At 46.7% G+C, this 23,374-nt stretch overlaps 10 protein-coding genes across 10 annotated transcripts; 4 read left to right on the top strand and 6 right to left on the bottom strand.

Annotated features, from left to right (window-relative positions):
- Nucleotides 1-21: 21 nt before the first annotated feature.
- Nucleotides 22-1,278, bottom strand: C8R40DRAFT_727413 (uncharacterized protein). The gene is made up of 6 exons (XM_046236001.1): nt 1,011-1,278; nt 726-952; nt 659-667; nt 511-606; nt 405-450; nt 22-346 (listed from the first exon to the last, which is right to left on the bottom strand). Exons 1-6 carry the CDS (start codon nt 1,096-1,098, stop codon nt 75-77), a joined length of 738 nt encoding a protein of 245 aa, XP_046080710.1. The 5' UTR covers nt 1,099-1,278; the 3' UTR covers nt 22-74.
- On the bottom strand, nt 1,188-2,739 carry C8R40DRAFT_1259175 (uncharacterized protein). Its single transcript, XM_046233803.1, has 3 exons — nt 2,618-2,739; nt 2,231-2,565; nt 1,188-2,177 (listed from the first exon to the last, which is right to left on the bottom strand). Exons 1-3 carry the CDS (start codon nt 2,725-2,727, stop codon nt 1,459-1,461), a joined length of 1,164 nt encoding a protein of 387 aa, XP_046080709.1. The 5' UTR covers nt 2,728-2,739; the 3' UTR covers nt 1,188-1,458.
- Nucleotides 2,740-2,742: 3 nt separating this feature from the next.
- C8R40DRAFT_1155114 (histone acetyltransferase type B catalytic subunit) lies at nt 2,743-4,732 on the top strand. Its single transcript, XM_046229596.1, has 11 exons — nt 2,743-2,915; nt 2,969-3,045; nt 3,097-3,147; nt 3,204-3,321; nt 3,369-3,550; nt 3,604-3,725; nt 3,774-3,887; nt 3,941-3,984; nt 4,039-4,334; nt 4,388-4,504; nt 4,556-4,732. The coding sequence occupies exons 1-11, from the start codon at nt 2,867-2,869 to the stop codon at nt 4,658-4,660; spliced, it is 1,275 nt and encodes a 424-aa protein (XP_046080708.1). The 5' UTR covers nt 2,743-2,866; the 3' UTR covers nt 4,661-4,732.
- On the top strand, nt 4,733-5,938 carry C8R40DRAFT_1130089 (TonB box-containing protein). The gene is made up of 3 exons (XM_046229151.1): nt 4,733-5,272; nt 5,335-5,404; nt 5,465-5,938. The coding sequence occupies exons 1-3, from the start codon at nt 4,995-4,997 to the stop codon at nt 5,723-5,725; spliced, it is 609 nt and encodes a 202-aa protein (XP_046080707.1). The 5' UTR covers nt 4,733-4,994; the 3' UTR covers nt 5,726-5,938.
- On the bottom strand, nt 5,908-7,484 carry C8R40DRAFT_728743 (uncharacterized protein). The gene is made up of 5 exons (XM_046236007.1): nt 7,346-7,484; nt 7,189-7,278; nt 7,119-7,123; nt 6,511-7,062; nt 5,908-6,430 (listed from the first exon to the last, which is right to left on the bottom strand). Exons 2-5 carry the CDS (start codon nt 7,257-7,259, stop codon nt 6,090-6,092), a joined length of 969 nt encoding a protein of 322 aa, XP_046080706.1. The 5' UTR covers nt 7,260-7,278; nt 7,346-7,484; the 3' UTR covers nt 5,908-6,089.
- Nucleotides 7,485-8,264: 780 nt separating this feature from the next.
- On the bottom strand, nt 8,265-10,132 carry C8R40DRAFT_727200 (nucleoside phosphatase GDA1/CD39). Its single transcript, XM_046236000.1, has 2 exons — nt 9,037-10,132; nt 8,265-8,981 (listed from the first exon to the last, which is right to left on the bottom strand). The coding sequence occupies exons 1-2, from the start codon at nt 9,882-9,884 to the stop codon at nt 8,525-8,527; spliced, it is 1,305 nt and encodes a 434-aa protein (XP_046080705.1). The 5' UTR covers nt 9,885-10,132; the 3' UTR covers nt 8,265-8,524.
- Nucleotides 10,133-10,622: 490 nt separating this feature from the next.
- Nucleotides 10,623-11,805, bottom strand: C8R40DRAFT_727416 (uncharacterized protein). Its single transcript, XM_046236002.1, has one exon. It carries the CDS (start codon nt 11,553-11,555, stop codon nt 10,707-10,709), a length of 849 nt encoding a protein of 282 aa, XP_046080704.1. The 5' UTR covers nt 11,556-11,805; the 3' UTR covers nt 10,623-10,706.
- A 2,995-nt stretch (nt 11,806-14,800) lies between these two features.
- On the top strand, nt 14,801-17,647 carry C8R40DRAFT_728369 (uncharacterized protein). The gene is made up of 5 exons (XM_046236006.1): nt 14,801-15,196; nt 15,248-16,072; nt 16,127-16,316; nt 16,628-16,976; nt 17,212-17,647. The coding sequence occupies exons 2-5, from the start codon at nt 15,266-15,268 to the stop codon at nt 17,372-17,374; spliced, it is 1,509 nt and encodes a 502-aa protein (XP_046080703.1). The 5' UTR covers nt 14,801-15,196; nt 15,248-15,265; the 3' UTR covers nt 17,375-17,647.
- Nucleotides 17,648-19,021: 1,374 nt separating this feature from the next.
- On the bottom strand, nt 19,022-19,956 carry C8R40DRAFT_1059143 (AhpD-like protein; the record flags this gene model as incomplete). The annotated part of the gene is made up of 5 exons (XM_046225244.1): nt 19,022-19,281; nt 19,343-19,461; nt 19,522-19,589; nt 19,645-19,829; nt 19,884-19,956. 5 exons carry the CDS (start codon nt 19,954-19,956, stop codon nt 19,022-19,024), a joined length of 705 nt encoding a protein of 234 aa, XP_046080702.1.
- A 226-nt stretch (nt 19,957-20,182) lies between these two features.
- Nucleotides 20,183-23,200, top strand: C8R40DRAFT_1176536 (pyridoxal phosphate-dependent transferase; the record flags this gene model as incomplete). The annotated part of the gene is made up of 5 exons (XM_046232530.1): nt 20,183-20,358; nt 20,416-20,630; nt 20,700-21,372; nt 21,430-21,749; nt 21,804-23,200. 5 exons carry the CDS (start codon nt 20,183-20,185, stop codon nt 23,198-23,200), a joined length of 2,781 nt encoding a protein of 926 aa, XP_046080701.1.
- Between the last annotated feature and the right edge of the window lie 174 nt (nt 23,201-23,374).

Raw genomic sequence — 23,374 nt, 5'->3', positions numbered from 1 at the left:
ATGGAGGGTATATGTAGATTACTTTGAAGAATTAATGATGCAAAAAATTTCGATGATGCGCGGAGAAATCCAGGTTATGAAGCAGCCAGGCTTCCATCTGCTCGGGTTCCATCGATTCGTTTGGTCCAATCGTAGTTGGACAATACTTCACCCTCTTTCCAGCTTTCTATTGCCTGTAATGCTGCGAAACCCCAATCGAAGGTCTCATGCTGAACAAGATCTTCTGGACCGTCGACGATTGTGATCAATCTGCTGCTGAAGGATTGGACAAACCCCTCTTCGATCGCAGATTGGATCATCTTGCGTATGGGCTCATAGTAGTTGAGAACGTTGAGAAGTACAACAGCTGTTCAGTCCAATGATATCAGGAGCATTGTAATACAGACCTCGAAGGATTGACATACGTTTATCATGGATTCCAATTTGTGTCCACGTTGTGACTTCAAAAAACTAGAATGCATATATGCTTCGTATGAGAAAGAAACAATAACACATGAGAATTTATTTCACCTCTTCGAACGTACCGAAGCCTCCAGGAAGGGCTACAAATCCACATGCACGTTTTGCCATTTCCACCTTGCGCTCATGCATGGAGTTGACTATGATCTGGCTCCAGGTTATCAGCTTAATTCCATGAAAAGAGTTACTCATCCCATACCGTTTCGATCTGGAAAATGGGAAGAAAATTGGGGTGAAAGTCGACTGATGAACAGAAACGCACTTACATTATTAGAACTACTAGTTGGCAGCGCCACTTGCCTTTTGATGCCGTTGGGTTCTATGGACTTATCTTCCTCTCCACCTGCCGCCACCAGTGCGTACGGTGTGACTCCAGTCACCTTTCCACCAGCTTCAACAACTGCATGTGCCACGGTCCCCATGAGACCGTGCCCAAGAGTTCCCCCTCCGTAAATAAGAGGTCTATTGCTTTTAGCTAGAGCTACTCCAACCGCTGTGTTATTTTCGATAAGTTGTTTGCATGGTTCACTAAGGATATAAGCGGTACGAACAATGAGCTGCTTTTGCGTACGCAGCGCGTTTTCCTATCGAGGAACCGCAATAAACGGCCACGGCACGGATTCGTTCTTCTGAATTCATAGAAGGATTGGGAGTTGGAAATGATGTTGCATATTGGTACTTTTTGCCTTTTATACCGCCGGGCGTATATACTCGTGGTCGTGAAACATCGTCGCATATAATCTTTCTGCGTGATGCAAGGGGTAGCTCGGGTACTCCGGTGCCATCCACACGTCCACGGGCGGAAATCACTTCATAAAAAAATTACATTGACACTCACGCGTAATGCAATGGGCTATACAAGAGCAGGTATTCAAGTAAGATTAAATGATTTGGCCAGAAGACAAGTGTCTTAGAATCCTCTGACGATAATGAGGACTAATGAGGACTTTATTCCATGTCACATAAAGACTGTTGAAAGACTGTATATCCAGTGCATATCTACCTTTTAACTTTGATACCCTTCCGTTCCCTCTCAAATCTACTTTTCTTCCGCTTCTGAGGCACATCTGCATCTGCAACAACAGAATCGGCGCTCCTCTTTTTATTCTCCCGACTTCTTTGCAAAACCCCACTTCTCTTGCTCCGCTGTCGTAATTCATCATACCCATCACCTCCAAGACCACGGCCTGAGCCACGCTCGACGTCCCTTAGAACATCACCAAATTCATCTTCCCACCCACCAGCAGTACGTTGTCTCCGTCCTTTGCCCTCTTCTCCGAGACCACTTAAACCGCCCCCAAGAGCCAAAGCTTCCTCATCTCTGACCCTACGCCTCGCCTCTTTCTTGCCCATCATCACACGACCAAATTGTTCTTCTTCAAATTCAGTCAAGTGTTTGAGATATTTGGCACGAGAAGAGGTATTATTCAGCGATGGTGTGTTTCCAAGACCGGATGTACTTTCGACGTGAGGCATGGAACCATCTGTGTGTAAGACAGACGCAAGAGATGTCGGAATGGGAGCGCGCTGTTGGCGTTTTGTTTTGGCGGAGGTTTGAGGCACATAGGGCATGGGTGCGACACGAGGGGGGCGGTAGATACCATCCGTATTACTATCGCCATTTCGGCTATGAGCGACGCCAGTGTCGTTGCCGTTGTCCTTATCGTCCACATTTGTATCGAGCAGATTTTGAGGATTGGGTCGGAATGCAAGGGGATCTAAATAAAAGTTATAATGAGTGCTCATGGCATATTTGTACCAAGAACCTTACCGTTAATTATATCGTCTGCTTCTACTTTTCCCTTTTGCTGGGCAGCCTTAACGAGTTTTTCAATTTGGTAGCGCATGCGGCCTTCCAGAACTTTGACTTTTTCTAGGACAATTCGACCTTCAATCATCTGGTCTACCAAGTCCCCAGAGCCTGCGCCACGAGCACTGCGCTCGAGACTACTGAATGGCTCTGAAGGAGGGTCGCGAATGGATAACGAATGGCCTAAAGCTCTACGAGTGGACACAAGGAGAAGGGATTGCATGTACGAGAGCAGCACATGGTGTTTTAAAGAAAGAAGAGATATTCCATCCTTAGTCTCGAAGTAAGATGGACCTCTGAAAATGGGATGATTAGAGTAAAGACAATTTCTGAAGAGCCGTAACGCACTTTGTTTTTAGTGACTCTATAGCTTCACGCGCAGAGGCCATACTGGCCGTCATATCGTCTAGTAATTTACATACTTGCTGTGTGTCGACGGTCGCATCTTCTAAGGACATGGTAATTTGCGCGGAAAATTGTCGAGAGGCTTATGTCAGCAATTAAACGCGCTTTAGAACCGACCACCAAGATCGTGAACGTTATCCTGGTACGCGTTCTATCAGAAGAAAATTACACTCAAAACATCTGCATAACATTATGTCGGACTGGACGACAGACTCAAATGAATGCCTCTCTATATCTCTGGGTAAATTCAGAGACGCTTTGGTGGCATAACACTTATACTTCGCGTTATTCAAGTGCGTTCCGCGGAGGACGAGAAAGCTTTAACAGAAGATGAATCCTACGAAGACTTTCACCCTGCTTTTACCTATCCGGTACGTGGCACGCAACTTTACACGGTCAACATCTAACGCGTACCGGGATAGATCTTTGGAGAGGAAGAGAAAATATATGGTTACAAGAACCTCACTATTGACGTGCGCTTGACCTGCTCTCACCCGAACTGGGGCAATATGGTGACCGTTGTAATTAGCTCAAGTTCGCTTCCGGCTCCCTCAAGCAATATCTTTCCGTGAAATGGTCAGACAAACTAAAATCGGCGGATACGGTTGACAATGTGGATGGCACCATACGTGAATTCCTTGCGGAAGGTGCGTCGCAGTGCTGCCGCTATGACTGCGCCTTACGCTCTTGATAGGCATTGAAGCGAATGAAGACGCGTTCCGAGTTCAGGTGGAAGAAGACGCAATCTCGTTTAAACCGTCTGGAGAGATGATCTATTCATATACAAGATCTGCGTCAAAGGGAAAGGGCAAGGGCTCTGCGGTGGAACAACACAATCCAGAAGATGAGGACACTATTGTTTATGAAGTCTACCATGTACGTGACTATACTTTGTTCGTCTTGTTCTGTCTAATCTGCTGCTTCCATAGAATACCTGGAATGTCCCTGGTTTCAAAGAATATCATCGAAAAATGCAGATTTTTATCTTGCTTTACATTGAAGCAGGGTCTTATATCAATGAAGAAGAAGACGGGTGGGAGTTCGTCGTGTTGTACGTTGTTCCCGTTTCGTCTGAGGCCATCATATGAATCCATTGCAGATACGAAAAACGGAAAAGACGAAATGCACCCCATATTACAACATATCACTTTGTCGGTTATTCTTCTTTGTACAATTTCTATTATTTTCCCGAAAAAGTCCGCCTTCGTTTGAGGTTATTTTCTCTTGTCCTGTTTCGAAAATCCTCTCACCATTGTGATATTCTAGTCAATTCGTGATACTCGGGCCCTACCAGCGGAACGGACATGGATGTATGCCTTATTTTGCTAATCTCCTAATCTCAAACATGACCAACCACTCTACAGCCGAACTATACAAAGCCATCTACCAATACGTTCTCTCGCAGCCACGTATAGGCGAATTGACTGTTGAAGACCCTGCGGAAGCTTTTGAAGACCTACGAGATAAGAATGACTTGAAGATGCTTCTCTCGACAAAACAGTTCATGGAGGAAGGATTCGGTCAAAATTCATACTCGCATGGCGGCGGACGTGTGGGTAAAGTGGGGAAAGCTTTGAGTGGCTCGAGTAAGGGTAAGATGGGTCCTCCGGTAGAGAAAGGATGGGCGGAAAAGTGGAGGCTAAAGCTGAAAATTGCTGGAGTAAGTTTGAGATATGGCTGATGTTCAATGAAGCAATGATGACCTTGTAATAGCGTCAATTCCAACGTCTAGTGGAGATGCTCATCCAAATGCATTTGGACCCTATGGATGCCCGTGGACTGAGAGCTTACAGATTACAAGTCAAGGAGCGGCTATATAGATTCAATTTTGTGCGTGTTCTTTTGCCAACAATTTCCAGTTGTCCCTGAAGTTTCGTGCAGGAGGTGCTAGCGCAGTTGGAGAAAGAAGAACGGTTAGAGAAGTTGGAGGAGACGTTTAAAAGTGTCAGAGAAGATTATAATCGGATATTGAAGCTAATTCATTGAGTGCTCTGCTGATGTATTATCGTCAATCTTTTTCGTTTTTTGAGTTGGGCCGCTGCTAATGCGGATGGCAGTTGGACGAGTCTAGACCACGGTAAAGTCAAAACGAGCGATCGAACGATCATAGAAGTCTGAAATGGAAAGCACTGAAGGTCATTCTTCGATTTACCTCCCTTCCCTCTCAACTGTCATGCTGCATCGCTACTAGAGAACATCTTCATCGAACTTGATATCGATTAACTCTGCGCGTTTACGACCCCAAGATATCCCATTACCTATCCATTCCTTAATCACTATCTTATACATTACTAGTTTCCGACGCGCGACGCATTAGACCATGGACCTCTTTCTCATACCGAACAACCCAGAAAACTGTGCACTAGTCTCAATCAACGGCGTTGCGCATTACCAGGTCAGCACGACCAAAACTTCGCATGGCCAACGCGCTTCCAAAATTCAACGCCCCGCTGAGTCAGAGGAGGACAGTATCGTGGCGGAAATCGATTGGGGAAACTGGGACAGGCCGACGGCTGTGAGAAGTTGCCCTCTGGTCAGAGCGAAGAGTGTATCAGTGCTCGCCTCGGACTTTTTGTACAAGAAGCATCGGTTTAGCTCGTGAGTAATGCCATGGATGTACAGAACTCACTAGTAATTAATGGTCCGTTTTTACCCTGCAGCTCTCGATACTTTGTCGGCGACGACACGATCGAGTATAGATGGAAGTTCGTCAAGGGCGTGGGTTGTGTTGTACGCGCGTCCGAACACTCAGTCGCCAATTATCCTTTCTTACCACACTAATCCCGATAGCTGATGCGAGATGACACAAAAGAAGAAGTCGCTTGCTACTCATTCGCAATAAGCAAAGAAGGACTTTATGCCGGTGAAAAGAAATCACGTCTCACCATTCAGCCTTGCTCAGTAGAATTGGATCTCATCGTCGTCTCTTTCTTGATCATGTTGAAGAAGAGAAGAGAAAAGGTCGGTCCAGCAGGAGACTTCGCACTATGTGCTCATGATGAGGATCCACAGGGAGATGGAGGCGGGGATGGAGGAAGTGGTGGTTCTTGACGAACACATTCAGGAGAAACGGCAGGGGATGTTTTTCTTTTTTAGGGTTTCATGGGCTTGTTTTAATCTGGGCTTATACTGTATCAACAACTCAGGTGTAGATATGCGAATGAGGGTCGAGGCCACACGCAAGGCATAAAAGTCTAAGAAAAATTATTATGATGGTAATAACTGACCAGGATATGCATCAAGTCAGGTCTCGCATAACGGTGACTTCTCTATAGTAGAAAGGCAGTTTTAGATGTAGACTGTTGTGATAAGTACACGCCTATTCTATTGATCCAATAGGAACTAACTAGTTAACACCTATCCAAACATGAAAGGACGGGCATGCATTGCGGGGTTGTGGAGAAGCCCCTCCTCATCACTGTACGCTTGCTTTTTTTCCCTTCTTCTTTCTCAATACTGAGCAATCGATAACCCAATGGTTCCCACCACATACGCTGCAATTACCCGCAGGTGGATAGTGTTTTCTCTTGTGGCATTGATGCAAGGGATGTGGTAGCCCACAGCATCTACAAAATCCCTGCCGAAATATGTTGGATGCCATCTGTTGAGCCGATGGATAAGCAAGCGAGGATGGCTGCTTTGATTCAAACCCTCGTCCGGTTTTGATGTACTCGTTCCTAAACATTTCGTCTACCAGCATTGCGAAGCGTACGTCGCGAATGGTAAGGCCGGGCGTTGTCAGCGTGATCGGGAAGGCTGAAATATACAACAGTCAGTGTAGGGATAACGAAAAAAGGACTTTCATCGAATATCCGAAGGATTTGAAAACTACGTACGAGTGTCCTTTGTGGCTGGGAGCTGTGGCCTGAGACTCAAAATCTCCTCGGGAATGTATGCCAGGTGAGTTTTGATCTTCAAAATTACCACGGTCTCGTCTTCTCTACTTTCTTTCATTTTTGGCTGGTCTACGTTTGGGTCGTTAAGCGGAAGCTTGGGAGCAGCGTCCGAATCAGATGTCGTTGATTCAGTTGAATCACGGCGGTCAAGCCTCGAAGCGATATGAAGATCAAAGTCCGTGGATTGGAGCCCCAAATACGGAATCCCTTCGTCATTCAGTACATCCCTCACTCTCGCTGCAAATTGCAAACCAAACTCTCTCGCTCTGAACGCGTATTTGCCATGATATGACCAGCCAGGACCAGCCTTTGTCTTATTTCCTGTAGCCGCGGAAATAGTGTTCGCAGTGGTGAACGTCCAGGGGATATGAGCGCGAAGAGGCTTTAGGTATCCGTCGATTTCAGCAAGAGAAAGCCAAGGTAATGGGCTGGAGGTAGTGGTACGGTGAGGAAGAGGTGGAAGAGGTGGAAGGGAGTTGGGGACAGTGCTCTCTGTTCAATTTGTCATGAATTGGTTGGATGATAGGTGCATGTACGAAAACACTGACCATGTCTGGCTACTTGATAAGGTGAATAGGTCAATGGTGGTATAATTATACGAAAAGGAGCTCACCATACTTGACTAGGTCTTTTCCTACAATTGCTCTATTTGACCGTATCAACAGTCTAGGACGGGTCAGCCATATCATCGAGTTCGTTGTTTAAAACCTTGTTTTCATGAGGCGCCGTTAGCATTGACATTGAACACGTGACATATGTGAAAAAGAGTCCAGACCTTCCAGAAGTTCTTCCCCGCATTCTTTCATGATCAAACAATAGCACCGCCGATCTCACTGTAATCTGTTCCGTTCAATAACAAGTATAGCCTGGAACCAGTCTACTTGGGCCTTCTTCAAGTCTCCACCTGTCTACGCAGGTCTACGCCCTTCTCGAGCTGTACTAATGCGTGCATAGTATTCCGATTTCATCCTTCCAAGCGCCCCGTTTGTCTTTCCAAGAAACATATAAAATGAGGGAACTGCAAACCTAGTAAGATCAGTTCACAAGTCCACAATCCCAAAGCCCAACCGGTCTACTCATCACACTCTCGAAACACACTCGATAGAAAGTTCCACTTTTTATAAATCTCATAAAGATGTACTACACATACCTTGCTCGCAGAAAGGTGCGTTTCTCTTTCAATCCTCATCCACTATCTAACATTCATCCGTTCGTCTAGACTCTCTTCGCTTGGATGACAATCCAAGGAGCACTAGCAACTTTCGTGGCCTCGCAATACATAAAGCCCAAGTATGTTCCTTATTCATCTCACTCCCTCTTTGATTTTGACATTTTCCTAGATCTCAGTTGTCTGCATTGGGCCAGGCATACCGGATGCAGAATGCAACTCACTGAGCATCTGAGCATTCGAGCTCTTCATATCTCTCGATACCATGGACGTTTGTCGGACAGCTCAGTTATACAGCAGCTGTACTGAACCAACGGACCCACCACCCACCACTCCCGCTTGCATAACACCTACACATTGCATGCACGACGTTTTGCTTGTAATATATTCAAGCGTCCGGACCCTAGAACATCGTTAAATAATTTGTATCATTAGTCAATTGCATTTTTTTTTTTTGAGTTCTAACTTGAGGTCTGCTTGCCGTTGTCGTGAACATGAACCAATGCTCTGTGTTGTCCCCAATCGTCGTTCTTGCCTTGAACCAAAGGGAGCCTGACATTATGTACTGCAACTTTACGCATCATAGTCCCGATTCACTCTCGCAAACATCATTTGCGGGTATATCGCCACCGCCAGGGCACGGGTGTAGCGTGATCATTGGGAGAGTGGATAAGACCCCGACCAGGAGCGTTCGAAATCCAAGAAGAGAGCATAATAAATAAATTATGGACTCAGCTACGTGTGCCAATAGAAGTCTACACTAAGATTGATCTCGAAAAAAACCCTTCACGCAATGAGTCGACATTTCAGATTTCCACTGCCCACGATTGCAATGGTGGCGCCCAAACACCATCCCAGCTCCGTGTCCTGAATTTTCTTACCAAGAACCACATCTCTTTCATCGCCGAACTCGTATCCAAGCCTGAGTAAGCTGTGCATGAAGGTGAGATCAAGACACCATTCGGGTCGATCTTGAAGTTCCTCCATAACTTCTTGGTTGGTCCCCCAGCGAGCGGTCCAAGCGTCATATCCAAGGCAGACATCTTTAGCGATAGAGGCAATGGCGGAAACGTTGATTTTGTCGATTGGGTCCGTAGGTGAAGAAGAGGAAAATTCGGTGGAAAGTAGGGGATCTAGACGGTCAAAGAAGTAGGATAATAGAAGAACCTTGCCAGAGGTGAAGGAATCGAGAAGGGAGGGCTGATAAACACCGTTGAAGGAGCAAGGTTTGAGTTCGCATATCCTATGATTACGATATGAAAATTTTGTACACGAGAAAAGAACCGAGAAAAACGTACGAGTCTTTTGCCATGACCAGCTCGATGACCCGGTTACAGGCCTCAAAGCTACCAATCTGTTCACCATCCATGACGACAGTCTTTGTGGTTTTCGTTCGTTCGTCCTCAATGTCGACATTACGCTTTGTACCCCGTGCGAGGCAAGGATTCCCAATAGTAGCCGGCATAGTGTCTACTGCGCCTTGCCCAGGATTTCTGATAGATGCCATGAATTCGACGAGCTGATGGACATGAGCCCGGGCTCGCATGAGACCATAACCCAAATACGAGTGCTGGTAAAGAATATGTGTTCTGCCACCGAATTCAAGTTCGTATTTGTGTTCTCCTTCTTCTAGCGTTCCGCTCTCTTCAGAGAATGTCGGCTCAAAGACAATCTGAGTCGAAGCTCCTCCAAGATCGAGTACAGCGTATGTCGGGGTGTCAGCGGGAGTGTCAGCACGGATGGTGTTGAGTAGATAATTGGCTGTGATCCATGCATAAACACCCTCATCTTTGCCGTCCATGATGACAACGCCATCTGGTTCATGTAGTTGGAAAGGATATTTCTCCTGAATCCTGCGAGCTACCGCGTCCAGTATATCCTTGCTCTGTGATCCAGGTAGCAACCGAAGTCCAGCCGTTGCTTTGACTGCTACAGGAGTACAGGCACGCAAAGATGAAGGAACGACTCGCACGGCCTCGTCAAGGAGAACATCCAAACTTTCCGCGGCGTCGTTAGGTTGGCCGGCGAATTTAGAAAGACCTGGCTGACGTTGTTTGAATACTTCGTACTCGTATGATGGCGAGGAGCCACAGTTGTTGAATTTGTATACATGAATACGAGAACCAGTTGAGCCTGCATCTATCATCAATGCATACTGGACAAGGGGAAGATGCGAAGCGTAAGGGGTTGTGCAATATGTCGTTTGAGTTGGATCCGTATCTTCTTCGAAAGAAGTTGGGTGAGTGTTAGAAGACGAAGGTTTGTTTGATTCGGGTTTGTTTGGAGGTGTTGGCTTGTCTGCGTCGGGAATGGGGGGCACAACAGGGTCAATAGGGTCTACATTAGGATGCGGCGTTGTGTAAACTACTGAGCTAAGATTTAGCACAGCAAGCTAAAGCATTAGCTAGTAGCATACTCACTTTCATCCACAGTATCGTCTGAGGGCCACGACAGCACCTTTGCAGGTTCTCGGGGACCGAAGACCCATACAAGTCCAACGAGCACTACAGCAGCGATAGCGATTTTTTTCCACGCAAACCGCTTCTTGTTGCCCATCCTACTAGGACCCATCCCGCCTTCTAGTCGCTCGTAATTGCTACTTCGCGGGGAGATTGCCATTTGTATATTAGTTCCTTGTCTATCGGTACTTTCACTGGCCAAGTTACCAGGTTTGTTGTGGAGGTGCAGGCTTCGTGAACGAGAGTGACTGGCTATGTTTACTGTGGGGACAACAGCCCCAGTTGATCGACCGGACGATGTAGAAAAAGATGGTGTAGAATTTATGTCGTTCGAGCCACTGCGGTGGTCAACGCTGCCATTCATGCCGACCTTTGAGCGTCTGTTCTATCTTGATCATGGCGCCTATTTGGCACTGATCATGAACTATGGTCATTGGTGTTCTGTTACTTCTGTACATTGAACTCTACACTGGCAGTCGAAATCTTTACATTGTAGCTTTCTCGAGCTCTCAACCCTTGGCATGCCCATTGAAAATACTGAACTGTTCTTTTTTCCCCAAGGTCCCAGTTAAATGGGCCTCCTTCCTCTCAGGATACTGACATTTCCTACAGACGCACCATGACGAGGATTTCTTGCCATGTCCCCCAGCGGTGCTATGGATATGCTCCGGGTCAAGCACATCAGTGAGGTCCGAAAGCAGGTGCTGCAATATCTGCAGTCTGTCTTCGCGATCGACATCTCTGCCTCGAGCAAGAGCTTTGAGCCCGTCCACAATAGGCCGGAACCAGGCCCTGAAAGTTGGATCTGCCCATCTTTCACAGAACGCCGCATATCCCAAGCAGCGCAATTGTCCGACTTGACTGCTATCCTGCATTTCTTTCTCAGTCGTTATCTCCCCAATCGCGGACTGGATGCCAGAAAGAATTCGAAATCTTTTTACGTGGCCTGAACGAAGGATTTCACGAATATGTGCCAGCAACTGTATGACTTCTGCTCCAGCCGAATTCAGCGTTGTATTCGGTCGAAGAAATTCGGTGTCGCGACGTAAAATGTATACCCAAGCAAAGAACTGTGCAAAGACGAAACACGTGTGGGTTATGCCATATGTTTGCAACTCGGGCTCGTTTTCGTTGAGAATAACTGAAGCAAAGTTGTAGTCGATGATATTGATGAGCTTCGCAGAAAGATCATCTGCCGCGAGGTGAAGTGGATCGTGGTATTTGGAAAAAGTGGTTTGTAGATCTATTCGACGTTTTCGTTCTTCTGAATAGATCCCGAAAAAGGCAGAAAGAGCAGCTTGGGCAATAGTTCCCAATAACGCCAGTACCGCCACCACGATCGATATAACATCTACCATCGGGATAGCGCGTCGTAATGGTGAGGGTTCAATTCAAATGAATGCGGGAAACAATGTGATTATCGTTCAATTTGCCGCTTGCACCCTTTGAGAAAGTTCTCATTTTCCATCACTCATTTCATGGATCTCCTTCCCCAGTGTCCAGCACTTTATACTACCGCGTCAGAACACTCAACTATAATCACTCTTCCAGTTTATCCCTCGTCTTCTTCTTTTCAACATATCATGGACTCAGCCATCACAACTTTCATACCACGGTGAGTGTTTTAAACACACAGCTAGACACAGCTCGTTTCCTTGATACTCAGCAACCGCTTAAAGTCGAGAAACGCTAAATACTTCTGGTGAAATCAGTACTCTCTTGGTGCTGAACAATCATCTCTCCAGGGATAAAATCCTAGTTTGCGAAGGATCATGTTTTGTATCGGTTTTTTGTTCGCTCAGCGTCCTTCGAAGAGTGTACATGATAAAGTGGAAATCATGAAGCTTGCGCTACTTTCAAGTCGGCGAGGCTTTCGTCCTGAAACCCAGAACGCGTCGTCCAGCGTAAACAGCGACAGACTCTACCCGGACCCTGGCCGACCACTGTACCTGGCCTTCACGGCTAATGTGTCTCTAACGACCATTATGACAATCACAATTTATCTTGCTCTACAATCATACCGCCACGGAGTTTGTCCTGGGGTCTTCAGGGTCGATGCGGGTCATTCAGACTCAATCTGGGAGTCATTCAGGGCCCTCAAGGCTTCAAAGTTTCAGTCCCCAACCGCTATTATTTGACGAGGATTCATTTTGCCAGTTTGAGAGGTATGCCTAGGGTACGCGAGGGTACGCGTTAGTAAGTATATCACTAGGTATTGAGAATTGCAGAAATAAACCTAAGTGGACATGGCCTTGTGACCGTCCGAATCGGGAGGACAAAGCAAGAAATATCACTCATATATGGTACAATGATCGATCAAAAATAAAATACTTCCGTCACGGCTCGACTACTACATCCTGATAGTAGTATGTATGCGCAATTTCTTTTCTCTACTTCAGCCATACTTACACGCAGGAAAAATCGAGGGATATTCCGAATGCATGACCTGCAGAAGCACTACATATCTAACCACTGCAACTGGCCCCGGGATTCTTGTAGAGTGTTCTAGATCAGTACAGTCAGAATCGGTATGGTTTGGTCATCGAATTGGCTGAAAGTCTCAACAGCCAGCTCACATGAGCAAAACAATTTCAGCATAAGACAGCTCTTTGGCCGCCTTGATCCCTTTCTTACCTTCAGTATTGAACGCCCTACCTCTCACGAGAACTAAACGTGGTTATCTGTGGGTCAATGTTGGTCTCAGGCTTCTGCTATGCCCCCCCGGACAGTGAATGCTTTGACTATGAAACTGGGCTATTCAATATCAGGACTTGCCAGTGTTACCTGATGTCAGTCATGTAGGATCCTCAATTGACTGCATCCTCGCGGCCGTAGTTGAAGCCCCCACAAACGTTCGTCCTTGGCAGACGAGTCAAATGTGCAAGATGCAAAAAGGAGATACACATTCAGGCTCGGTATCAATGCGGTGTACGTTGTGCACGACGTTACATGCTGATTTTATGCTGATTCGTGGCCTATATGTAGCGCATGCGAGTTATGCTAGCCTGGGCCTTTCTCGAGCTCGAGTCTGCCCCGGTATTCCATTGTCAATGCCATTAGTATTTGATGCAAGCCCGTAAGTATTATACTATTTTGGTGGCACCCGCGGAGAACAACTATTTCCAGTGATTGTGTCTTTGCGACACCGTCAGTTATTAGCATTTTATCATTGAATTTGTACACTTCGAGGACGAGTCAAACTTGAAAGGCGTATACGGATGGGAGATGGACATCAACAATTGATATCTCTAACTATAGGAGCAGTCTGTGAGCAGTCACTGGAATACATTAGCGGCCTACCTGGCAGTGGTAAAAATCAAGGCCATCAAGAAAGGTGCTCATAGTACTTACCGTATCTATGTATATCAGCAAGAGAAGACCACCACCACTACCATCAACATTCATGATGAATAATTGACTACGATTGACGAAATATTCTCTTTTTGTATATCTGGATAATTCCGAAACATCACCGATTCGTGTAAATCACCAAAGCCTGTCTAAAACTACCCACATACTGCAATTTTCTCTCCGAGCAGTGCGAATCAAAGGTGAGTGGCGCTAGAACATGAAATGAATGTTATCTGTGGGTCAAGCACTTGGGAACCAAGTTACGATAGCGATAAGGGGTACCTGAAAAGAGGAGCCGTTCGTTCACTCTAAACAATATTAGAAGAAGAACGTCAGACCATGCAATAAGTACACGCAAGCACGTACTGGACTGTACAGGCTTGAGAGTCACGATAGTGGAGCAGGTTAAATACGCCCCTCCCCTTCCCGTCTCCTCGTACAATGTTACATCTTTTCATGTCCTACATAATCAAAGATGATAAAGACCGTGACCTTTATTCATACCATGTGCTTACGGGGTCCTGACTTTGAGCACGGAAAACGAGGATAGCGAGGAAGCCGGTGAGGGCGAGTTCACAGTATGTAACGTGATGATGTGGAATTTTGAAGACACGGTAAAAGGACAGGGAAGAGAATACATGGAGGTGAAATGAGCAGCACACATAAGACGAGCATTGCGAATGAGAACCTGATACTGCCCCAGAATACCACCATGTTCAAGTTCAACCTGAACAAGATATTATTGTTGTTCTTCGGAAATTGGCGAAAGTACAGAGTTATAACTTATAACTTTAAGCAACCGACCTCATCGACATCATTGATCATCCCAACAAGATAACTGATATTAAAAGTTGCACGCGCTGGGTGGTTAATACATAGGTATTATAAACCATCACGGGGAAAAAGAGGGGGACAATACAAATGTGTCTCAGCCTTCGAGTTCCGGGAAATGAAGAGGTTTGGGACTAGAGAGGTGAGCCAGATGCCGCGTCGCGGTCGATCGCAAACGCTAGAACCGATTAGAGCTCTGCAAGCTCACCTACGAAGAGAAATGTAATGAACGAGGTTCAGAATTGCGGACGAAGATCAATGAAAACTTGACGAGCGCGCAAGCAGTTGATTACGGATTTAAGCCTACGGAAATCTTTCGACGGATGTATTTCCTACGGACGCGCGTACACAGGCGTACACGGCAACTTGAACTCATTCATAGTGCCGGGGAAGGAAAACTTGTAAAAGAGCTGGCAATCATACAAAAAGATAATGGTTGTAGCCTAAAACAGGAACCGTACCTTCTACTATAGCTAGACTTCGATGCAGAAAGAAACAAACCCTTAGACATCCGCAATCCATAAAAACGTGCTTTCCTACTTACGTATGAGCTAAATTAGGGAGGGAGGACTCCTGACACCCTCACTATATGCCGTGACGAAATTAGACTTGGCGTTCGCTCATTAAATGCAACAGCCTTTTTTTACCTTTTCTTTTGCTTTCTAGATCGTTTTTAACCTTCTTTCAGCCATCTACCGCCTCGACTCGACTGGAAGCAACTCCAAATACCTTCGCTTATATCAGAAAACTTATTGGAGCTCTCCTTAGCTTTGTCTATATCTCTATATAGCTATATATCTTGGTCGTATTTGATCTCGTACGTGTTCATCGCAGTACAGCTCTTTATCTTGTGCTGACGTTCATACAGAACAACTGGCCATTTATAATGACTACAATACATTCGTCAGCGCTGGCTTCCCGTCGTACTATTCGTTTTGCGCCTATGCCTGACCCTCGTCGTTCTGTACTGGTCACCGACGATGGCACTGAGCTCCCTCTATTGTCCCCAGTCATCCTGGATGGTACAAACATCGACCTTCTTACTTCCAAGCTAGAAATGCCCTCTGTTAATGCATCTGAGCTCGCGAGCATCCCTGCCGCAATATCACTTTCAGCACTCAACTCGCCGGCCCAAACTCCATCACAGACTCCTCAGACTTGGAATGTACCTCTGCCAGAGGTTCTTCCTTCGCCTGCTCCCTCATCGGCACCTTCGCCAGCTCAGTTCAAGAAATCATTGTCTTCAGAATCCGACAGCTCCAATAGCTCTAATAATTCAACTTCTGGCTCGTCCCCACCGACATCGGAGATATCTTCTTCTGCATCTTCGATGTATTCTTTGACACCGACGCAAAGTATCGAGCCTTACCCAAACTCTACCGGATCTTCTACTCCCACCCAGTCCGTGCGCAAGTATAGCTCTTTGAGGAGTAAACTCTCCTCAAAGTACAACATTTCCACGGATCAAATACTCACCCTCGGTACTATTAATCTTTTCCGTCGTGGCTCAAAGGGCAAGGACAGAGAACGAGATTCGGATAATGAATCTATCCAAAGCTCACAAGGATGGGGCGACGCTTTGACTCGATGGACCAGCGCAGGATCTGGAGGCCCAAGGTCTGGTCGCGATGGTGTAGGTGTCCCCATGTACAGGACCCAAAGTACCCAAAGTTATAAGGGCGAGAACGTCAGGGTGAGTCGCTATCGCTTCTCGAGTGACGCTAATGCTCATTTTGTTCGATGTCAGAATGCTAAACGCTCTTCTTCGCCTGCCTCTTTAAATTCGCGGACTAAACCGCGTTCAGGCACTGCATCGTCCAAGCTGAACCCAGCGCATGAGAATGGAATGCTTAGCACCTTGCATTCAGGCCAGTCCAAAAAAGGAACACGGATGTTAAATGGGAGAGTTTATGGAGCCAAACGAGGAAGCGTTAGCGGTAAGTACATCGATTTCCATCCATAGGCCCAATGGCTGCCATCCCGTTATCATTCGAACCGATGGGTCCTCTTTGTTCCTTGTCACCATCAAGATGATCGAAGGGTCAATGTCCCAGTGTTTTCTTACTTTGAACACACAGATGGTGTACTGGCATTGCCCTTGCGGGTAACAAGGCCGGTTGTTCAGCTCAGGTGCTCTAATCAGTGGTTTTCGAAAGAGTACAAGTGCTTCTCTTCGGAGTCTTCGCTCCCTACACGTTGCTTGATCCAAATCACATTCACGCTGCGTGCTAACTCTTCTTCTTCTTAGGATCACAGTCCAACCCCTTTGCAAATGCCAAAGATGATCCAGACCCCGAGTTCGTTGAGTGGGGCTATGGTGGGATGGGCAGTGTCAGAAATGTCCAAGACGGTGTTGCTGGCACAGTGTGGGGTCGAGTACTCAGTAATGGGACAAGCGTGATGGAATCGGGCTGCCCTGAGAAACAAAACAATAATGGAAGAGCCGTGCAACATGGATCAAGAGATGATGATGACGACGGAAGTGGTATGGGCTGGGTACGGAAAAGGAGAGAGGCGAAAGAGCGAGAGGCTAGAGAAAAAGCAGAGAGGGAGGCTAAAGAGCAGGCGGAGAAGGAGAGGCAGGAACGAGAGGCTCAGGACAAGGCAACAGAGATTGACCTGAATGAATCGGATGCCTCAGATTCTCGCTCGTTCTCTTCAATAACTACTACTGGTACCACTGGGACAACGACTGAGACTATAACAACGGGTACATCAAGGAAAGTACCCGCGCCTCTGCCGCTTCCGGAACTCGGAGAAGCAGATGCCCTGAATACGGATACCTCAGCTGTAGGAACGCCTGTAGGGTCACCTACACCGACATTTCTTTCGACTATGGTTACACCCACCGCCGGTGTCGGTACACCTAAGCCTCGTGTTATCGAGAGTGTATTGTCCACTCCAATCAGTCCTGAGCGTAACGTTACGTCTCCCGACCTCCGAGCTGTTTCAATGTCCCGCCAGACCTCTAACACGCCTACAATTTCGAACCTGAACGGAACTTCCTCTCCAGGGAAGGATGAGCAACACCACGTGTTGACCGCAGTCAACGTTCCTGCTCCTCCTCCAATGAGCAAACACCATTCATCTCATCACAGTCGAGGCAAGTCGTTGCAAGACGCCATCCCGAAGGTCGAATCCAATCCAGGCAAGGTCGAACCTGAAGCCAATGAGCCTTCTATCTCCGAAGCAGCCATAGGGGAAAGACCAGCAGAAGATAAACCCAACAATGATCAACAGGGTGTTGAAGAAGAAGAAAATAGCAAAAAGCGGAAGTCTCGCCATGCGTCTGTTTCCTCTACTTCCTCTTCCTCTGCTTCCTCTATATCCTCTCAATCTGAATCTGGATCCGATTCAGAGTCGGAAAAGAATCTTCATGATAGCGACGACGAAGATGAAGAGGAGGATGATGAGGATGAGAGTGAAGAGGAGGAAGCTAGAAAGACTAGCTTAGGCGCCGGCGTGGAGAAAGTCAGCCGTCACAAATAGTTTCCCGCTCTCGGACATCCGTCAGACTCCCGCCCCGATGCCCGAGTAACCTATGTACGCTCGGGAACAGACACCTTATTTCCACCCTACCTCCGATCGCATCTCAAGTCAAAAACAAACACCACCCAACTCCATTCTTCCCCTTGGCATAAATCGCGCTTTCTGCATCTCATATACCATTCAACATTGTTATTTATGTCGCTCTCTCTCTCCTTCCTGCGCAATCGGTTCCATGTTCACATGCTTCCTCAAACTTCCCTTCACGTCACTTTACCCAGGGTGGTGTTCCGTTAGCCCGTATCTTACCTGCTGGACTTATACATCGCCATCGTATCTCATACTCATACAACATTTTAACCTCCTAGTTTATTCAGGACTTAGTAAATATCACTCTTGGGCTTGCTTGGTTTTGTTCGCCGCAATATTTCTAATATTTTTTTCTGTATTATATCTCTTGGGCGTTGGGAGAGGCCTGCTTTTCTTTTACCTATAGTTGTAGCTACACACCATTTATGGAGTATGTATATCAATTACATCTAGTACGCTGCTGGCTTCGAAGGCGTAAGTCAGAATACAGGATTTCCTGTGCCTCGTAGAGTATGAACAAGTTTGTAATCGTAGTGTGGGGTATGGGATACACATTCGGAGTTGTGGGGAAGGATGCCTTGTTACCCCATGTTTCCGACGACACGATGTACTTACACTAGTCCAAGTTTACTGCTCTGCTTACAACAGACAACAGGCTAAGGTCCGTTAAACGTATACGGCGCCTAAGTCTTCCGGTGAATTCCCATGAACGGTCTGTTGAAAGAAGCGCATATACCAATACCACTGTACTATGTATATGACGACTTACATGATTCACAAACTTGCACAAGAGAGAGACCTTGAACACCCTTTCATTTGAGATACAGAAAATGCAAACAGACATATTGTACAGTGCCTGTGCCCAAATTTAGGATCGGATATTGGATCGATCGGTTTGAAATCCATGGAAATGAACGAAGAGGCAGTGACAGGTCTAGAGCAAAAGTAGTGTAGATTCATAAAGCAATCCATGATACAGCAAACTTTAGCAAGGCAGGTGTAAAAGAAACAGACCGTTGGGGCGAGGATTCCGCCGAAATGCCAAGAATAACAATCAGAAGCACTCTTAGCTATCTTTGACTTCTGGTACAACATCCTTCCATTTTACACCAGCAGCAGAAGCAGCCTCGATCGCAATTTGTCGCACAGCTTTAACTTCCTCGAGTGTGGCACCATTTCTGCGTGCACCGTCTAGATGCCAGTTGATCTGGCGGGGAGTGTCGCTGGCAATTAAGGATGCAACGAGGACGTAGGATGTTTCGAGAGGCGAGAGGATGTCTGTGAAACCATAGGTATAACCATAACCGATTGTATTTGAGAAATATCCTGTAGACGGCGCTTCCAGTGAGTAAAAGTGGTCGAAAATAGTAGCAATGAATGAACGTACCCATGTCCGGATAGATAGTGTCCAAGAGTGTTTGAACGGAATCGGCAGTATCACCATATGTTTCTCGAAAGAATGTGCGACCATTTCGTTCGTGGTCTTGAATGGAGGTCGTTTTGTCTCTACATAACAGATTCGAAAGCATTATCATTGAGTACTAGTAGGCATCATAAGCACCATACCTCAACATCGTTGTGTCGCGCAATTCTGGAGGCATCACCTCGTGAAGTGCAGCCAAACTATTAATTGTCTTCAAGAAGATTCAGATACCGTCGACCAGAAGAACGAGTTTCACGTCTTCTCACTTTTGAGTACCCGCTGGTCAATCCGGCCTTGAACAAAGCATCACGGAATTTGCGGGCCAAAAGCAATCGTTCCTCGTGTTCTTGTCCAGCTTCTGCTAATGAATAATTGAAGACTTCTGGCACAGCTTGAGGTTCGTTACTGGCGCTGAACGCAACGGCGGCTACAATGTACCAAGGATTGCTTGCTAGATATGACCGTCAGTAGGCTGAGACAATATTCTCATAATTCATAAACTCACCATTCCCAATCCCGGTAGATGGATATATAGATTTCAGATGGCTCAAGAATGTCGCGTTGGTATTGAATGGCATAATCTAGGCTGAGCACGCGTCTAATTCCCGTCTAATTCCGCCCTTCTATATCAAAACTACTTGACTCGACGCGTTGGATGAAGCTATCCAACTTATGATACATAGATGCTAGTTCAGAATTGACAGCAGCGAAAATTCCGCATCCCCGATCCACTTTCGAGCCTACCCCGCGTCGACTTCAAAAAAATCACCCGTTCCTTCCAGAAATAGGCTCTTGGTTTTTACCATGTCCCTCCTCTTCAAAAACCTCCGGATACATCAAATATTTGGAGCAAATACCAATGTGGGCAAAACCGTAGTGACAACTGCGCTCGTGAGAGCCAGTGCTGCGAGAAGGCAGGGAGGAGATACATATTATTTTAAACCCCTTAGTACAGGTCCTTTGGAAGAGGCTGATGATTTGTGAGTCGCTTGCACGTTCAATCTTCATAATCTCTCTAATTGTCTATCGTCTTCCAGACATGTCCAACAACACACTCGTCGCTGGTCATCCAATGTCCACATAGACTGTTTATACCGATACAATGACCCTGTTAGTCCACATTTAGCTGTGCAAATAGCAAAAGCGTCCCCACCGACGACCGAAACTTTCGTTTCCTCTATTGCTTCCCGCATCCGACAAGGTGCAGAAAGAGCAAACGGTTTTGGACACATGTACGTTGAGACTGCGGGAGGTGAAAAGAAAAAGTCCTGAACAGAAATAGCAGCCTTATCCTGATTCCGTGGCTGTTTCCATTCTCTAGGTATCCACTCCCCCACACCGTGCACGCCGAACTTTCCGACACAAGCAGATGCGTACCGGCCGCTCTTTCTACCTACCATCCTCGTCGGCGACGCTAAACTTGGCGGGATATCTACGACGATAGCAGCTTACGAAGCACTGATTCTCAGAGGATACATCGTCGATGCCCTTGTCGTATTCAACGATCCAGATGAGACATCAAAGTACGGAAATTCGGAATATCTCGACACTTACTTTTCCGAACGCGGTATTGGTGTGGCCGTACTCCGGCATCCTCCGGAAAAGTTGGATAATGAGGAGCAAAATCGTTCAATTACAGAAGAGTACTATGATTCTCTACTCCTCAATCCATCTCTTTCAAAGCTTCTTGCCCGTCTTGATACACTCCACAACTGTCGTATCGCCGATCTCGAGTCAATGGGAGAGAGAACAAAGGAGCACATATGGTGGCCGTTCGTTCAGCATGCAAGCGACGGAGGCGTGAACGTGATAGATAGCGCGTACGGCGACTTTTTCAACGTTCTCGACTCGAAATCTTTACCTTCATCGAACTCTGCTGTACTTCACCCGCAACTCGATTCTTCCGCATCTTGGTGGACTCAGACATTTGGACACACCAACACCCGCCTTACGCTCGCTGCTGCGAGGGCAGCGGGGAGGTACGGCCATGTTATGTGAGTCAACACCTTTTTCTACTGCTGCGTCTCATCAAACTCACCGGAAACTATCAGGTTCCCCCGCGCCACACACGCACCAGCACTCGCGCTATCCGAATACCTGCTCTCTCCAAACGGGCCTGGCCATGAATGGGCTTCCAGGGTATTTTTTTCCGACAATGGAAGTACTGGAATGGAAGTTGCGTTGAAAATGGCGTTGCGAACATTTGTGAGAAGGAGGGAGGCTTGGTTGATGTCCAATGGTTCAACTCCTGAGGGAGGTGAAATAGATCAAAAACGTAGGAGGACGTATGAACGCCGTTTGGGTGTCATAGGTCTCAAAGGTTCATATCACGGGGATACAATTGGAACGATGGATGCTTGTGAAGAATCTGGTTCGTGTCATTCAATATTTTTCTCTTCTACCTTAACTGATACATTGGATCCAGGGGTATATACATGTGAATGGCACGATTGTAAAGGATATTGGTTTGACCCTCCGAGGGTAGTGATTAGACAAGGTCAAGCTAGTGTTGAAGTGCCCTTCGGCATGGCCGAGGAACTACTCACTACGGACTCGGCCACGATCCCCAAGAAAAACACCAAAAATCTCATCACTTTTCTCTCTCCTGCACATGTATACGATGTGTCTTCCCGCTTGAATACACCGCTGTACAAGCTGTACACGACATATATCGCACGGAAGCTGCGATCTCTTCAATTTGGTTTCTTAGCACCGGAATTAGAGAGGGAAGGATTATCAGAGAACAGAAGGGTAGAGCCACCAACAGAATTAGCGGCACTAGTCCTCGAACCACTCCTTCTCGGTGCAGGAGGAATGATTTTCGTCGATCCACTCTTTCAAAGAGCATTAGTTGACGTTGTGCGGAACCCGAACAGATTTCCTGTCTCCAGTCTATCTAGTCAATCTTCTTCCCCCAATTTACAGAGCTCGACTATTGATGCTCAAGCCATCGAGTCAGATCTCCTCGCTGAGCCTCCCTTCCCTCATCCCCTTCCAATCGTCTTCGACGAGGTGTTCACTGGTTTTCACCGTCTCGGACCTCTTACACCACAGGCTCTACTGGGTAATGCCCATCCGGATATAGCTGTTTATGCAAAGATGTTGACAGGAGGACTATTACCAACGGCTGTGACGCTGGCATCGAAAGAGGTCTTCGATGCGTTTTATTATGCACCCGAGTCTGAATCCCCTGGGTCTCAAGTTCTTAGAAAGCTGGGAGGAAAGCAGCATGCACTACTCCACGGACACTCGTACACCGCTCATGCAATCGGCTGCGAAGTTGCGAATGAAACGGTGAAAATGATGCCAGCCATCGTTGGAGGTGCGGAGCATGTAGCTATGAGAGATGTTTGGAGATGTAGCAAGTTTGAGAAGTCAGAACAGAAAGAGGCCCAGGTGAATTGGAAACGTTCTCCATCACTCCTCAGCGTCCCCTTGGATGGCCCTATGGATGATGATGTACATGCCTACTCCCTCTGGCACCCTAATTTCTTATCTGACGTCTCACAACTCGATTCCGTGGAAGACGTAATGGCATTAGGTACAGTGTTGGCAATCAGACTAAAGGAACTGGGTGGGAGTTACACATCTACGTCCGCAGAGACCGTGTTTTCACCTCTCTCTCAAATGTTATCTCCTACTTCCCATTCCACAACCCCCTCGAAATTTGTACCAGGTACACTCTCTGCCCCGGTGTATTCAATCCACTTTCGCACCCTCGGGAATGTAGCCTACTTTATGACTTCCCTCAATACCAGTCTAGATGTGGTTAGAGAAGTGCAGGAACAAATCTGGCAGATCTTATGCACCGGAAAGCTATGATTTAGGAAGGGGAGATAGATTTGATTCATAGTTCCTTCCAATGATGGTGAGGCCCCACCACTAACTGTTTCTACTGCATCAAAAGCAAAGCACCAATACATAGTTGGCATTCATGACACTCAAAAAGCAGCCATCTTGAGTAATCGATATCGAGATGGCAGATGTACAATCTAG

This window comes from Lentinula edodes (assembly GCF_021015755.1).
Source record: "Lentinula edodes strain Le(Bin) 0899 ss11 chromosome Unknown C8R40scaffold_53, whole genome shotgun sequence".
In the NCBI taxonomy this organism is placed as follows: Eukaryota; Fungi; Basidiomycota; class Agaricomycetes; order Agaricales; family Omphalotaceae; genus Lentinula; species Lentinula edodes.
This window is presented reverse-complemented; position numbering and strand designations above follow the sequence as displayed.